Source organism: Lissotriton vulgaris, chromosome 5 (genome assembly GCF_964263255.1).
Source record: "Lissotriton vulgaris chromosome 5, aLisVul1.2, whole genome shotgun sequence".
NCBI classification, from domain to species: domain Eukaryota; kingdom Metazoa; phylum Chordata; class Amphibia; order Caudata; family Salamandridae; genus Lissotriton; species Lissotriton vulgaris.
The window spans coordinates 1,868,224,278-1,868,238,207 of record NC_141693.1 but is presented as its reverse complement, the minus strand read 5'-3'; the positions used below and the strand labels follow the sequence as shown (position 1 = coordinate 1,868,238,207).

Here is a 13,930-nt window from a genome sequence, read left to right as displayed (position 1 = left end):
GCAAGCAGGTGGAGAATATGTGAGGAAAAAGAAATAGAATATAATTTAAAAAATGAATGAAAAACAAATACATCATTTGCCCAAGAGACAAAACAAAACAATTATTTAACAGCAGATTAATATGCAGTCCATAACATTGTTAAACCCATAGCAATAAGCCTGACATTATACACAAAACATCCTCTTACCTTCGGACTACATCAAGCTTGTTCAGGAACTCATAAATCCGCGAGTGGTAATAGTAACATTTGGCAACCACCAGATCTAATGCACGCCGGTTCTGGGGACTGATTTTCTGCATCAAGTCATCTGAAACTTTCTGTGCCTGAGGATGAGGGAAAGTATTGATAGAAATCCAAATGTGAACAATCATGATACCACAGCCCCACTCCCAAGCATGTTTCAGCAGCACAAAGCCATTTCAAAAGTGCACCTCCTGGATCTTGCACACTGTGCAAATGTCATCCGTTTGAATGCATTTCTTAGTAGTAAAAAGGAATCCTGTGGCACTGCAATAAAGGAACAATGGGCAACACTTGGACTGGGGCACTGTCTGAACAATATCAACTGTAAAGTGTGAAAAAGTATAGTGCAAACCATGAAATAAAGCAACATTGATTATAAGCAACATACCCACCTTCTCTTCCCAGCAACCCATGTAGGAGTGTATTATGACACAGATATCAGTTCTCTGGGAATCAACTTTAGAAGTATTATTCAGAGTTAAACTTAAAAATTATAAAAACGGTCTGTGTTTGCTCAATCCATCAAAATCACTTTATTTCGGTCACCGAGGCCATAAAAGTGCAATCCATTTACAAACAATTATAATGTGAAACATAATTAAAATCATTCAGCAAATAGATCATATAAAAAATAAGCACGATATTACAGATATATATATTTTTAAATAGGTAAATTAATAATATGTTCCTTGGTTATCTATTAAAAAAGAAATATGTACATAGTTGGTTGCGTCTGCCCTTGCATGCCACCATGAGTGACTCTCGGTCACATCATGGTTCACTATATAAAGAGACAAACTTAGGTTATGTATATTTCCAATAATGGAAACCAACTCAAGCTTAGCAAAGGCAGTCCTTTCCTGTTCATTGGTTTCAGGACTGCATTTACTGATGCACTTTTCAAAGTTCACCTCCACAAAATACTCCAAGTCATATTTTTGTATCAGTTTGTCCTTCTTTTGTCAACTATGTCTGCTTACCAACTTAGAAACTTGGCTACACAACAGCTCCGGCCCGGATGTAGCAACCGCTCTCCCAGCCAACTATGCCATCGCAAGAAAAGACAGACATGGCCAAGTGGGTGGGGGTATCGCTATCATATACTGCAAAGATTTTATCTGCAATATGCTCCCAGTGAATATCCCAGACTGTGAAGCTGCCTCTTTTCAAATCACTCTGAACCCCAATTTTACGTTCTCCGGCCTCCTAATATATAGACCTCCTGGGAATGCCAATACCTGGACAGCCAGTTTAGCGAACTATATTACTCCATTTCTGTTAGACTACAAAAATGTTACACTCCTAGGGGATCTAAACATGCATCTTGAGGACCCAACTAACCTGGCCTGCTGCAATCTAATAGACGACCTAACGGCTCTAAACCTATCACTCCTCAACTCCGGTCCTATGCACAAGGCAGGACATCTATTAGACCCCATAATCACAAATATCCCAGAATTAAAATGGACTCTAACCAGCCCTATATGCTGGTCAGAGCACCATCTTATCAGTTTCAGTCTAGCCAGAACTTTCTTCCCCAGAAATACTACATGGCCTGCTAACTCCATGAGAAACTGGAAATTACTCGACATTAACAAACTGAATCAAGTGCTAACAATCAGCACACCCTCTCACGACCACAATGTGGAAAGTCTCGCTGTAACCACAAACCAGTGGTTAGAAACTGCAGCCAATCAATGCCTCCCCCTAACGAAGGCAAAAAGAAACTCCCACTGTCCCCCAGCCCCCTGGTTCAACGAACTTCTCAAAACCGAAAAATCTAAATGTAAAGCACTAGAAAGGAAATGGCGCAAAGATTATAACCTTGAAAAAAAGATAACATACAATAAGGCGAGAAACGCATATCACTCCTCTTGCATCAAAGCCGGGCCCTTTACGTGGCCAACTACATCAACAATGCCACTAACAAAGCAAATACTCTATTCAACACAGTGAAGGACCTAGCAGGTGCCCAAACAACTGCTACTGCTCATCCCCTAACAAAAAAACAATGTCAAGACCGTGCGACATTTTTTAATGATAACATTGAAAACATTATCATCAACATCACTACCAGACCCCTTAACAACTGCTCACAGCAGGATATCCCCATGTTACCGGATAAAGTGAACACCCTCGAGAAATGGCCCCTGGTAACCATGGACTCCCTAAAAACCTCCCTCACGTCCATTTCATCAGGCTCCCCCTGTGACCCTCTCCCTGTGAGTATTTTAAAACAACTTGACTCTACCCCCCTGATCACTATAGCTGACATGGTAAATGCTTCCCTCCAATCCTCCACAGTTCCGTTGAGTTGGAAGCATGCAGTGGTAACCCCACTACTGAAGAAACCTTCATCCGACCCCACTGTCCTTTCCAATTATCGACCTATATCTTGCTCCCTGCCTTTTCCAAACTCATGGAAAGGCACATACACTCTGCCCTCACCACCTTCACAGAGGATAACACTGCCCTCACCACCTTCAGAGAGGATAACAATCTCCTTCACCCCTCACAGTCAAGCTTCAGAGCAGGATACTCCACGGAGACCGCTCTGCTGGGCGTAACGGAAAAAATTCGGAAACTCCTGGACGACGGTCAAACGGTCGTACTCATTCTTTTAGACTTGAGTGCGGCGTTTGATACCATATCACATAATACTCTTCTGGCTACCCTAGAGAGAAACAGCATTCGCAGTGATGCCTTACAGTGGATCAAGTCCTTTCTTTCAGAGAGAACCTTCCAGATTAAATCCAGTATCGCATGTTCAGACACTTTCCCCGCTCCACATGGAGTCCCACAAGGTTCCATCCTGAGCCAACTGTTTTTTAACTTGTACCTTAGACCACTGGCCGACATGGCGGACTGCGCAGGCCTGACTTTAATGACCTACGCGGACCACTCTCAAATCATTTTTTCCCTTTCAGAGGCAAAACCTTTAGCCCCCTCTCTACTCAAAACTGGACTCCAGAAAATTTTCAACTTGATGACTACCAACCAGTTGAAACTAAATGGGGATAAAACTGAGGTCCTCTTACTGGGAAGAAACAAGGAACTCTGGAATCCCTCCCACTGGCCACCTGAGCTGGGTAATTTTCCCTCTCCAGCTACACAGGTAAGAAATCTAGGGGTCCTCATAGACAATACTCTGTCTATGAAACAGCAGGCAAACAAAGTCGCAGGACTCTGCTTCACCATAATAAAATGGCTAAAGAAAATCATTTGGATGCTGCCCCCTGTCACGCAAAAAACCGTAGTCAACGCACAAGTAGCATCGCGTATTGATTACGGAAACATCCTCTACCTTAGCTCGAACTTGGCAGTAATCAAGCGACTCCAAATGATCCAAAACTCTGCCGCAAGACTCTTGTGTAGGATTCCAAAGTCTGAAAGAGTATCAAAACACCTGAACAACTTACATTGGCTCAGGATTGAACATCGGATGAGCTTCAAAACCCTGAGCTACATGTTCAAAATCAAAACCAAAACGGCTCCCACCTATCTGCAAGCTTTAGCCTTCCCCTACCTGCCAACAAGAAACCTTCGCTCCCAAACGGTATCGAACTTCGCCGTCCCCAGATTTAAATTACAAAGAACTGGCGGGAGATCTTTCTCCGTCAGAGGACCAATTCTATGGAACTCACTCCCTCCACATATCCGGAAAGAGGAAAGCTACGCTAGTTTCCGGAAATACGTAAAAACCTGGCTGTTCCAAAAACAACTGTGCTAAAAATCCAACTCAGCATTTTCCTTTGTCCAGCTAATTGTCAAAGGCGCCGGGAAACCCTTGTTGGGTAGCTGAGCGCCATACAAATGTAAAAAATAATAATAATAATTACCACAGCCCCTCATTCAAATAAGATGGTGTGGTGGATATTACTGAAAGGTATAGTAAGTGGTGGAGAAGAGAAGAGAGTACAATCACGAGTTAGTGCTGGCCTTCTTTACCTCAGAGTAGCGTTTTGCATTCATTAAATACACGACCAATAGAAGCTGGAGATAGGTTTCTACTTCAGGCAGAAGAGGGGATGCAGCGGCCTTCCCAGTGCGGGGACGGAATGGCAACTCTCCTTCAGTGTCCATGGGCTAGGAAAGAAAGAGGAAATGATCAATCAGATAAGCACACAATGTGCTACTTACTCAGCAATCCTCTGTTTAGGGAACATTATAAAGAGCTCTATAGGATGCAACATCCAACAGAGAAAACAAAACACAAACTATTGCTTAAAGTGGGTTGAGCTGCTATAGTTATTGAAAGAATCTGAATAAATTTACACTATAAATGATTAGCATTTACAGGTGCCCTGCTCTACACCCATTTAATTAATGTCCACCTCCTTCAAAAAGCATAGCGAGATGACATTCAGAGTGATGTGCTCCTCAAGTTGTACTTGCCCTATCCCTAAACTTTCCTCTAACCACACCCTCTAGTGAATAAGCCTGGATGGTCTGGCAAATTCCCTTCAGATCGAACATTCATACTCACCTCTTTCAAAAAGCCAAGCTACGAGTCTGGCTCCATGCTTTCCTTCAGATTTGTGCCCTACAGCCCCAAAGACTTCCAAAACTGCCCATCTTGAAAAATATCAGGAGGGCGGCGTGCAGTGTGCTGTTCACCTAACATAGGACCTGCTTTACCACAACATGTCACTCTGATGATCACTTCCTCCAGGAACCCCAGTAGGTAGATTAACACAGTGGCTTAAATTCATGTAAAACTTGTTCACCAGTTTTTCCACACACTGACCTTCAGAAACCTCAGACTGTCAAACACTGTCTACCTAACATATGAATTTCACCATTTGAAATGGTTTTCTCATACTCACCTCTTCCAGAAAGCTCAGCAAGAAATCACGGACTGTGCTATTGGACGTGAAAAAGCCCTGGATGGCCTTGTGAAGGACATTGAGGTTGAGTCTGCGAGATGTGGAAGGCAGTGCACGGAGAGCCCTGAGGACGAAGCGTGGCTCTTTCCCAGATACTGCTTTCTCGATCTGCCTCACATGCTCCTTAATATCTGTCAAAGAAGATGAGGAAGACGTTATACACAGTAGTATCTTTTTGGTACATTTATCTTTTGAATCCTCATACCACCTAATGACAGAATGTATCGGTCTTTGTACTCTGTGTCATAATTAGGTATTTCCTCTATGTTAATAACTAGATGGAGCAAAAGTCTATTACGTGAGAATTTCCACACTGCACCCTTCTAATTAGTAATTTTTTGACTTTTGACTTAAAACCAGCTGTAAACTGAGGCAAGTACCATTTCTCTCCCTCAACATATGATTATCCAAATACAAAGATGTTATATCCTATGTTTTCTTATTTCCTATGTTTTCTCAGTTATTCTCTATGTAGTGGTTTCTCCATTGGACTGCTTTATCCTAGTGCTTGGGTTGCTAGGTGTTCTTAGAATGTTAAGCCTCTGATCTTCAGTTAAAGACTGAAGCTTGATGGAAGAACACTGACTGATCTAGTGCTGTACTTGTTATTCAAGAATAAACTTAAATCTATAAGTTTACTCCTCTTTCCTGTGGTCCTTGGATACAACAAAAGATTTATAGTGATTTTCTGAATCTTTTACAGTTATCTGAGGTTATCTTTTAATGTCCATTATTAACACTGCTTTAGATATTCATTTTTACACCAAAATATTACAAAAATATTCGTATGGATAATTGTATTTCGGAGGCTCAAAATTAGGGAGCCTGGACATTATATTTATCTTTAAATAAGTATTTTTCTTCCAATGACATCCATTCTCAGTATTTTCCCTTTCGTTACCCTTCTGTGACATCAGATTGCATTCATATGTTGAGTTTGCGTTACAGCAATATATAGACTTATCAAGAAACCTCCAAACGTAATCAACTACAGTTAGCATAAGTTTTCTGACTGGTATTGTTGGATCACTGCTTCTGCTAAAGCTTTTTTGCATCACATTGATGGAATTTCCTGGTCGTGTTTTGAACTTCAGCAACATCACTTTGGGCCAAAGATCTATTCTTCCTTATTGATCGTTTTATGGTTTTGAAACATGATGCTGAATATATTGTGGCGTCGCTATAACTAGATCTTGCTACGAAAATTGAATACTTTGAGATTCTTAAAGTAATATTTTATTCCTATTTGCATGTGTTGCGCAACTCATGGTGTAATTTTACACTTCTCAAGTGAAACACAACTACATCTGGCCTGATTACACAACTTTTTTCATAGAATGGTGACCCTACAAAGTGGCCCCACTCATCTGTCTTGGTGCTGACCCGGTCTGAAATCAGACAGGAGTCTAAACGTGAATGTTCCTCTCTTTCACCAGACCATAAAGACGATGGTCGATATTCGTCCCTATAAATAGTTGTTGCTTCAAAAATGCTAAATCGAAAGGGGAGTTTTTATTGTGCTTTTAATAAGTCCTCCTCCATTTTTTCACTCACTGGTCACTGCACCATACCCCATACTGACTCATGTATTTAATACACTGCAAGTCATCATTCGTCCATTATGAAACTACACAATTATCAAAAATATGTATGTGGAATAAAATTAATAGATGTCATTGGCTTGGCAGTTCGGGCTGGACTGTTCCCATGAGACACTGGGTCAGACTAATTTGCATATGGCCATGTCTGAACTGGGTGGCGAAGTGAGCTAAAGAAGGATGATGGATTAAACCCAGATCAGTTGACTGGGGGTGAGTGATTGCAATGTTCAACACCACGTCCATCATCGCCTTTGGTTTTGCTTTGTTCGCCCTAAGTTGGCAGGGTATGCCCAGACGTGGGTCCCTTGCTCACTTTGCCACTGGATTCAAGCTAGCCTGGCTGATGACGGCTGATTAGCCAGAACCGGTCCCAGGATGCTGGTTTCCGGTCCAGGGAATTCATGGCTTGGCAGTTTGGGCTGGACTGTTCCCATGAGGCACAGGGTTAGACTGATTTGCATATGACAATGTCTGAACTGGGGTGGAGGAGTGAGCTAAAGAATGATGATGGATTAAACCCAGATCAGTTGACTGGGGGTGAGTGATTGCAATGTTCTACACTCCATCCATCATCCCCTTTGGTTTTGTCATTGGTTTTAACTACATAGACCCTCTTACTTCTTAGGCTTCAAAGAACGTATGGTTTGCTGATGTTCTTAAAAAGTAATTAAGCACTGAAATATAGTAAGCAACTCCTATGGGAATCCTGCCTTGGTTGATCGGTCAACTATTCAGTTCCAATTTGGAATACAGGGTCCACCTTGTAGCTTGATAATAAGCGTAGACAACACAATTGAACTTGTAGGCCAAAGACATGATGACTGGTGTTCAACATTTAACAAAAGTAAAGTATGAACTTAAGCAGCTAGAAAAAACTGGCGGTGATTAAAAAAATAAATAGGGGAACAGTGGGCCCTTGCTACAGAAAAACATCGGAGTGGTGATGGGAGCATTCAAGGGTCTTCGATGTGAACAAAAACATACTAATTTCTCAGTAAGGCCCACCACGTTCGACTGACTGCCACAAAGCAAAGGCATATAATCAAAAGTGAATGCCTGAAAAGTCATCCAGAATTATTCAGATAGGTCTTCTGCAGTGAGGGGGATTCAGGTGGATCCTCATAAGTTAAACAAAGAATAGAGAAGTGAGAACCTTTCTAAAACTAGTAAAATACTGTGGCTGCTTCACCTTGCCATCCAAACCAAACCCTCAATGGAGTTCATCAATAAGCTGTCCAACGAACCTTAAAGTCCACAATGTGAACGCACTGCACAAAATGAAGGACGCAATACATGATGAGGTCACAATGGCCTATTTTGCTCTATGATGAATGAATTGGCAACTGATGAATGCCAAGTATCAAGGACTTTACTCTATTCTGGTAGCACAAAGACCAGCCCAAAAGCAAACATACTATCAAACAGAAAAAAAGGGATTGATAACATTTGGGGAGGTCAAAACTTCAATCTCTGTGTATACGGGTACCTGCTGAAAGCAACTACGGACCATAAGCCAATTGCCCAATCAGTTCTTTGATAATACGTAGAGGCATGCAAGATGTGCTAAGAAATACATCCTACAACTGCACTACCAAAATGTCATGGTAGAACATTACTCTAATGCAAACATCACAGATGATTACCGGTCATTCCAATAAAAAACTGCCACACCTCAAGAGCACAAGCTATCAAAGAGCATAAAAAGTTAATAGTGGAGACCACAGTGGCACAAAGAACAAGCCTTGTAGAAACTGCGAGTCAAACAGCAAAAGACGCTATCCAACAAAACAGATGAAAGATACTTTGAGAGCTTTAAACAACACACCAAACAGCCAGATGGGAACACCACGATATCCTCAAAACCGGTCATAAAAAAATGTGGCTCTCTATTTGGGCTAGTACTGAGAGGGTTGTGGATTAATATGTCAGATACACTGATGCATAGCACAAAAAACCCTTCATTGTATTATGCATGCTGCACAAGGTAAAAGAGAGCACGCAAAGTGATGATCAAGCGTGAGGTCACTGACTCAACCATTTACAGCACTCTGCTGCCTTTTAGCTAGGTTGACACTATATAAATACGATATACATACATACAATAATGGGGAGCTGATGGGTGTCAGTCCCAATTGAGAGTAGAACTGTGTCTTGTCGTCATTCTGTGCCACGTGCAGGGTCTCGACAATGGCAATGAAGAACGTTGATGAACTCCAAGCAAGAAGGAATGAGGAACAAGCATAACTCAGGCCACTATCACCCTAACTCACCTGCATACAAGTGAACTATCTCTGGGAGAGCACCATAACCAGCATCATCGAGACTCAGAATATACAAGGAAAACACTTTGAATGCTGTAGATTCCACACACCACGTAGTGGCCAATGCTGAGAACTTCAACCAATAGCGGCCAAAACAGATTACAGTGCGTGGATTACGAATTAAATAAGATTGCACGCTTCCCACCTTCCAACTCACCATAGACAGCTCGGTGGCGATGTCAGCGCCAGCAGCATTGCTCTCACAAATAAAGCCCTCCATGAGATGATATTTAAAGCCCAACAAGAATATGTGGTGTTGCGTGCAGTTGGAATGCTTACCTTACCTTAAAGGATTCCAAATGCAAGAGGTGAGAGTTGGAAGGTAGAGGCAGGATACTTGTAGATACCCGCATCCTGCTCCTGTGACTGGGGATTATTCTAAAACTGAAGGTTACAACACGCACTTGCCGTGTCTTCATTACAAGTTGGCCCCAGTCTACACCACACGTGCTTTCAGTAGCACTGCAAAGTAGACCTGGGCGGAGTTCACGGAGTTCTTCTCTGTGAAACTCTGCAAAGTGACGCAAAACGTGGCCGCACTCCGCGTAGTTCCACGAGTGGCGGAGTTTTGCAAGTAGCACTGCTCGCACACAGTTTTGGTCTCGCACTGTAAAATCAGCGCAAACACCTCTACGCGCAACGTAAGAGGGCGCAGCTTCATTCTGCCAAACATCTACTTGAGCGGCAGCATCTTCAACGTGAGCGGCAGATTTCTCAAAGCAAGGGGTCGCGACCTGCCGCAAGCGCCCGCATTGAGAGACCTTGCGGGGGAGGAGGTCTAGAGCACAAATCTTTCTTGCGAGTGCTCGCCAACTTAACATTGCGAGAAGCTCAAGAGAAAAAAACTCCGCTCCGCGCCACTTTGCAGAGTTTTGCGGAATTTCGCGCAATGTACAGAATGCGTAAAACTCCAGGGGAAGAGATACACAAAGTCTTTAAGAACCTGCCAAATACTATTAACGGTGCCAACTACACCACGGCTGTAGCAGCACTATAACATTTCAAACCACAACTCAATCCGGATTACAAGTGTTTCATCTTCAGACAAGCCAAACAAAATGAAGGCAAAACCATTCACAACTTCTACGAATGCAAGAGAGAATTAACAAGTACATGCGTGGATTATGATGCAAACATAGAAGTGAGAGTCCAACTCATTCAGGGATGCTCATCTGTAAGGCGATGGAGCTTAGGAAAACCCAGAATAAGTAGACACAAAATCTTTAACCAAACGGAAGGTCAAATGAACTTGCGGACATTCGTTCCACAACCATAGAAGGTGCATTGGCGAAACTCGAAAGATCATGGTGAACCAGCAAAACAAATCAAGACAGAAGCTGCAATTGATATCTGCACCAGATCAAAGCCTCAAGAAAATCAAACCACAAACAATATGACGAAGAGCTACCCGCAAACATGTGATACTGTGGAGAAGGACAACATACAATAAGTGAATGTCCAGCTCAATGCAGACTATGCTCAGCATGAGGTTTCCAGAATCACTTTGTAAAGGTATAGCATAGAGGGCAGAAAAGTCGACACTGGAGCATCTGACATCAGAGCAAGACCAATGCGATCGATAAGCTCAAACCAAGACCAGCTCTCCAATCGACGAGCACCTGCCTTTAGCATATTGTAGCTGAGAATCACTTCCGGTTGCAGGTGTTTTCACAAAAATACAAGACTAAAACAATACATTGAAAACAAAATCCTTTGTCGTCATCAACGAAGGAACAGCCACGCATATCAGCTGCTCCACGGCCAAAACTCACTTTATCTCATTTGTGCACTGCTTCAACACCAAAGACATTGACAATATTGTCGCATAAGTTTGTGGCCTATTAAAAGAACTGGGATATCCAAGAGTGAAACCCATCAAACTCCACATAGACACAACAATAAAGCCCATCACTCTCTGACAGAGGAGAGTCCTGATCCATCTTCAAAGCAAAGTAAAAGTAGACCTCAAATGGTTGGGAGATCCAGCAGTGGTCTAAAATGTGTCAGCACACTACATCGGTCTCATCAATGGTGGTGGCCCCCAAACAAGGACAATCAGATGTAATCAGGATAGGCACAGACATGAGGATACTAAATGTTGCAATAAAACAAGGAAGACATATGACCCCAACTCTGGATGACGTATTAGCAGACCTGAATGGTGCAAGGCGGTTCTCAAGATTAGTTATGAACGCAGGATAACACCATCTCAGGCTTGATAAGAATAGTGACTACAGGACGCCCCCTCTGTTAAAGCTTGGAAAAAAGATATGGACTGGTGCTTCAGGGCAGAACAATCAGTGTATCAAAGCAGGGGCTGGCCGCGCAAATGGGAAAAGATATGGGGTGCATGGGAAAAATACAGAACACTTTGGGTCAGTTATAAGCCTCTTTGGACCCAATGGTGGAGCGATACCTCCAGAGAGAGCAATAATGGCAGCAGCAAACTAGTTGATCTCAATGCACGAGACAGCAGGGTTAATAGGTACACACGTAAACTTCTGTGACATTCATTATAGAGTATGATGCATATCTGAAGTATGTTTTTGTTAGAATAAAAACAATAGTCACTACATCATCACTCTCTCAACCCACTTTGGAATCTGCCATTACAAACCCTAAAGCTTTGGAGTATCATCAGCAACTGAATTAATTCAAAATGCTGCAAGACTCTAAATGTACTAAATAGTGTAATCAATCTAAGTGATGACATCCTCAACTACAGCCAGTTACCCGCCGAAAACAACACCAGACTCTGCAGCCTGCTCCAATGACTAAACTTACAAGAAATGTTAGTTTCTGAAACACAAAGTGTTTCAGATATTCTCAGACAAGGGTCTCCGCATAGATCCACAGAAAGTCAAAAATATTAAGAAAGCATCCGTACCTAAGAACCTCAATCTTAGGAATCATCCACTACTGAATACGGAAACCTTATCTCAGCCACTAGCCTCACGAAATCGACAACAGTGTAGATCTAGCAGCTGAACATGAAGACGGTTATGGTAACATAAAATCGCCTCTCCTTAAAGATGTTATATTGTAATGATTTGACATCCAAGCAATAACAGAACCGATTGTAGATGCTAGCCTCTGCAGATTAGGGACAGTATTTTTCCCCAAGCACACTAGAAGGGCACATGAAGTCAGGCAGCTTTCACCAGTTGACAGACATTAAAATGAGGTATTCCCAACTGGAAGCACTTGCTCAAACGACACTTTCCTACTCACTACCCTCTGTCTTTTATCCTTAAAGCCTCCTTCAACCCTTTACATCTGCCTACCTCGAGGCTCTGCCTCAGCCGTCCACTCCACCACTCCCTGGACTGCAACTCAGAAGGATTTGCTTTCCTTCCCAGTAGTCCTTGCCTTACAGGATGCCTGCATGTACCCTATATATATCATGATCTCGTTGGACTGGGTACTCGATCCAACTTCTAAGACTGTTTCCTCCTCTCTTTTGTCAGACTCTCATGCTCCAGGACCGCTGCACCACTCTACATCTGCAGTTACACCCCAAAGGAATCCAGCTATATACTCTATCCAACACCCCGACTCACACTTGCAAGACTGTGCCCAGGGATGGACATGTCTTTTATTCCAGCGTGCATTTCAAAGTTGGGCTACAGCTCTTGGAGGCTGGTTTTGAAAGCCCAGACCGCTCCTGGCGTCAGTCACGACCCTGAACACCCCCTTCAATCCATCCCCACTCTGTCTCACTGCCACTCCATCTGTAGCTGCAGCATGCTTGCACCTGCAGGCTAAAAGAAACGTTTTACTTAGGGAGAGCATACCTTTGAAATCTCCTTTTAGGATAACTTGACCTTTGTCCCAAAAACCGGGACATAAGTTTCAAATTAAGGAAATCGTCGGGAAACCGGGACAGTCCTTTGAAACCCGGGACTGTCCGGGGAAATCACGGACGTCTGGTCACCCTATTTACTCCTCATCTTCCAAGGCCCTTGCACCACTCCATACCTGCACTCTCCCAATGAAGAAGGCTCGGCACTCCATACTACTGCCCGGCTCACACTGTTAAGACTGTGTCCATCTCCTCACTACCCCTGCCTTCCAAGACCCCACCACTACTCTATAGCTGCAGTCAAGGACTGGGGCCCACGCTACCCTGGAAGTACCACCATCTTGCCATCACTCCCCACTTTAACCCTCCAAGACCTCTGCAGCTACGCTCCCACGGGGAAGCGGGGCTCTCTTAGGGATAAACACCCCGCACTTGTCCTGGTTCTCACCATCGAGAGTCACAGCGTCCCTCTCCTTCTGTGGCTTCTCTGCGCCCTCCACCGGCGCTCCCTCCGGGTCCTTCATCTCGACATCCTGGGGCTCAGTGCGACGCGGGGGAACCTCCGCTGCTGCCGGTTGCTTCATGGCGGGGGCCTGGCTGTGCCTGACTGGGTCGTGCAACAAGCCGAGAGCGAGATCCGGCACCGGGCGTCTCTGGGCCGAGCTGTCACAGGCCCCGCCGGTGTCTCACAGGGAATGACTGGCAACAATCCGCACAGCAGCCAGCGCCGGCTCAGAGAGAGGGATTCTGGGACACGCAGCCCTGAGCAGCCGAGTGTCGAGAACTCAAGTGCCTGGATAATCGAACACTGAGATAATCCACCGAGCGTCAAACCGCTCAGCCATACAAGATTATGCCTCATTTTCTTTTATTTTGCTATTCAGCAGCCATTTAAACAATATTAAAGTACATCAGACAAAACCAAAAGACTGTATTTCCCATAGCTGCCAGGGTTTCAGATTGCTATCTGTGACATTTTCATAATTTCAGTGCAATTATGAGTGACATTTCAATGACTATGAGTGACACTTTCACATGAGCAAAATCAAGCAATGAAGACGAGGGAAACAGAAAT

General features: G+C 43.5%; 1 protein-coding gene across 1 annotated transcript in view; it reads right to left on the bottom strand.

Moving 5' to 3' along the window:
• Nucleotides 1–13,700, bottom strand: part of PSMD3 (proteasome 26S subunit, non-ATPase 3) — a 29,448-nt gene extending 15,748 nt beyond the window's left edge. The window contains exons 1-4 of the mRNA XM_086924367.1: nt 13,304–13,700; nt 5,072–5,262; nt 4,194–4,331; nt 189–325 (exon numbers count right to left, since the gene is read on the bottom strand). Of these exons, the coding sequence (XP_086780493.1) occupies nt 189–325; nt 4,194–4,331; nt 5,072–5,262; nt 13,304–13,439 (602 nt within the window). The 5' untranslated portion in view covers nt 13,440–13,700. The remainder of the gene's footprint in view (nt 1–188; nt 326–4,193; nt 4,332–5,071; nt 5,263–13,303) is intronic.
• Nucleotides 13,701–13,930: the final 230 nt, after the last annotated feature.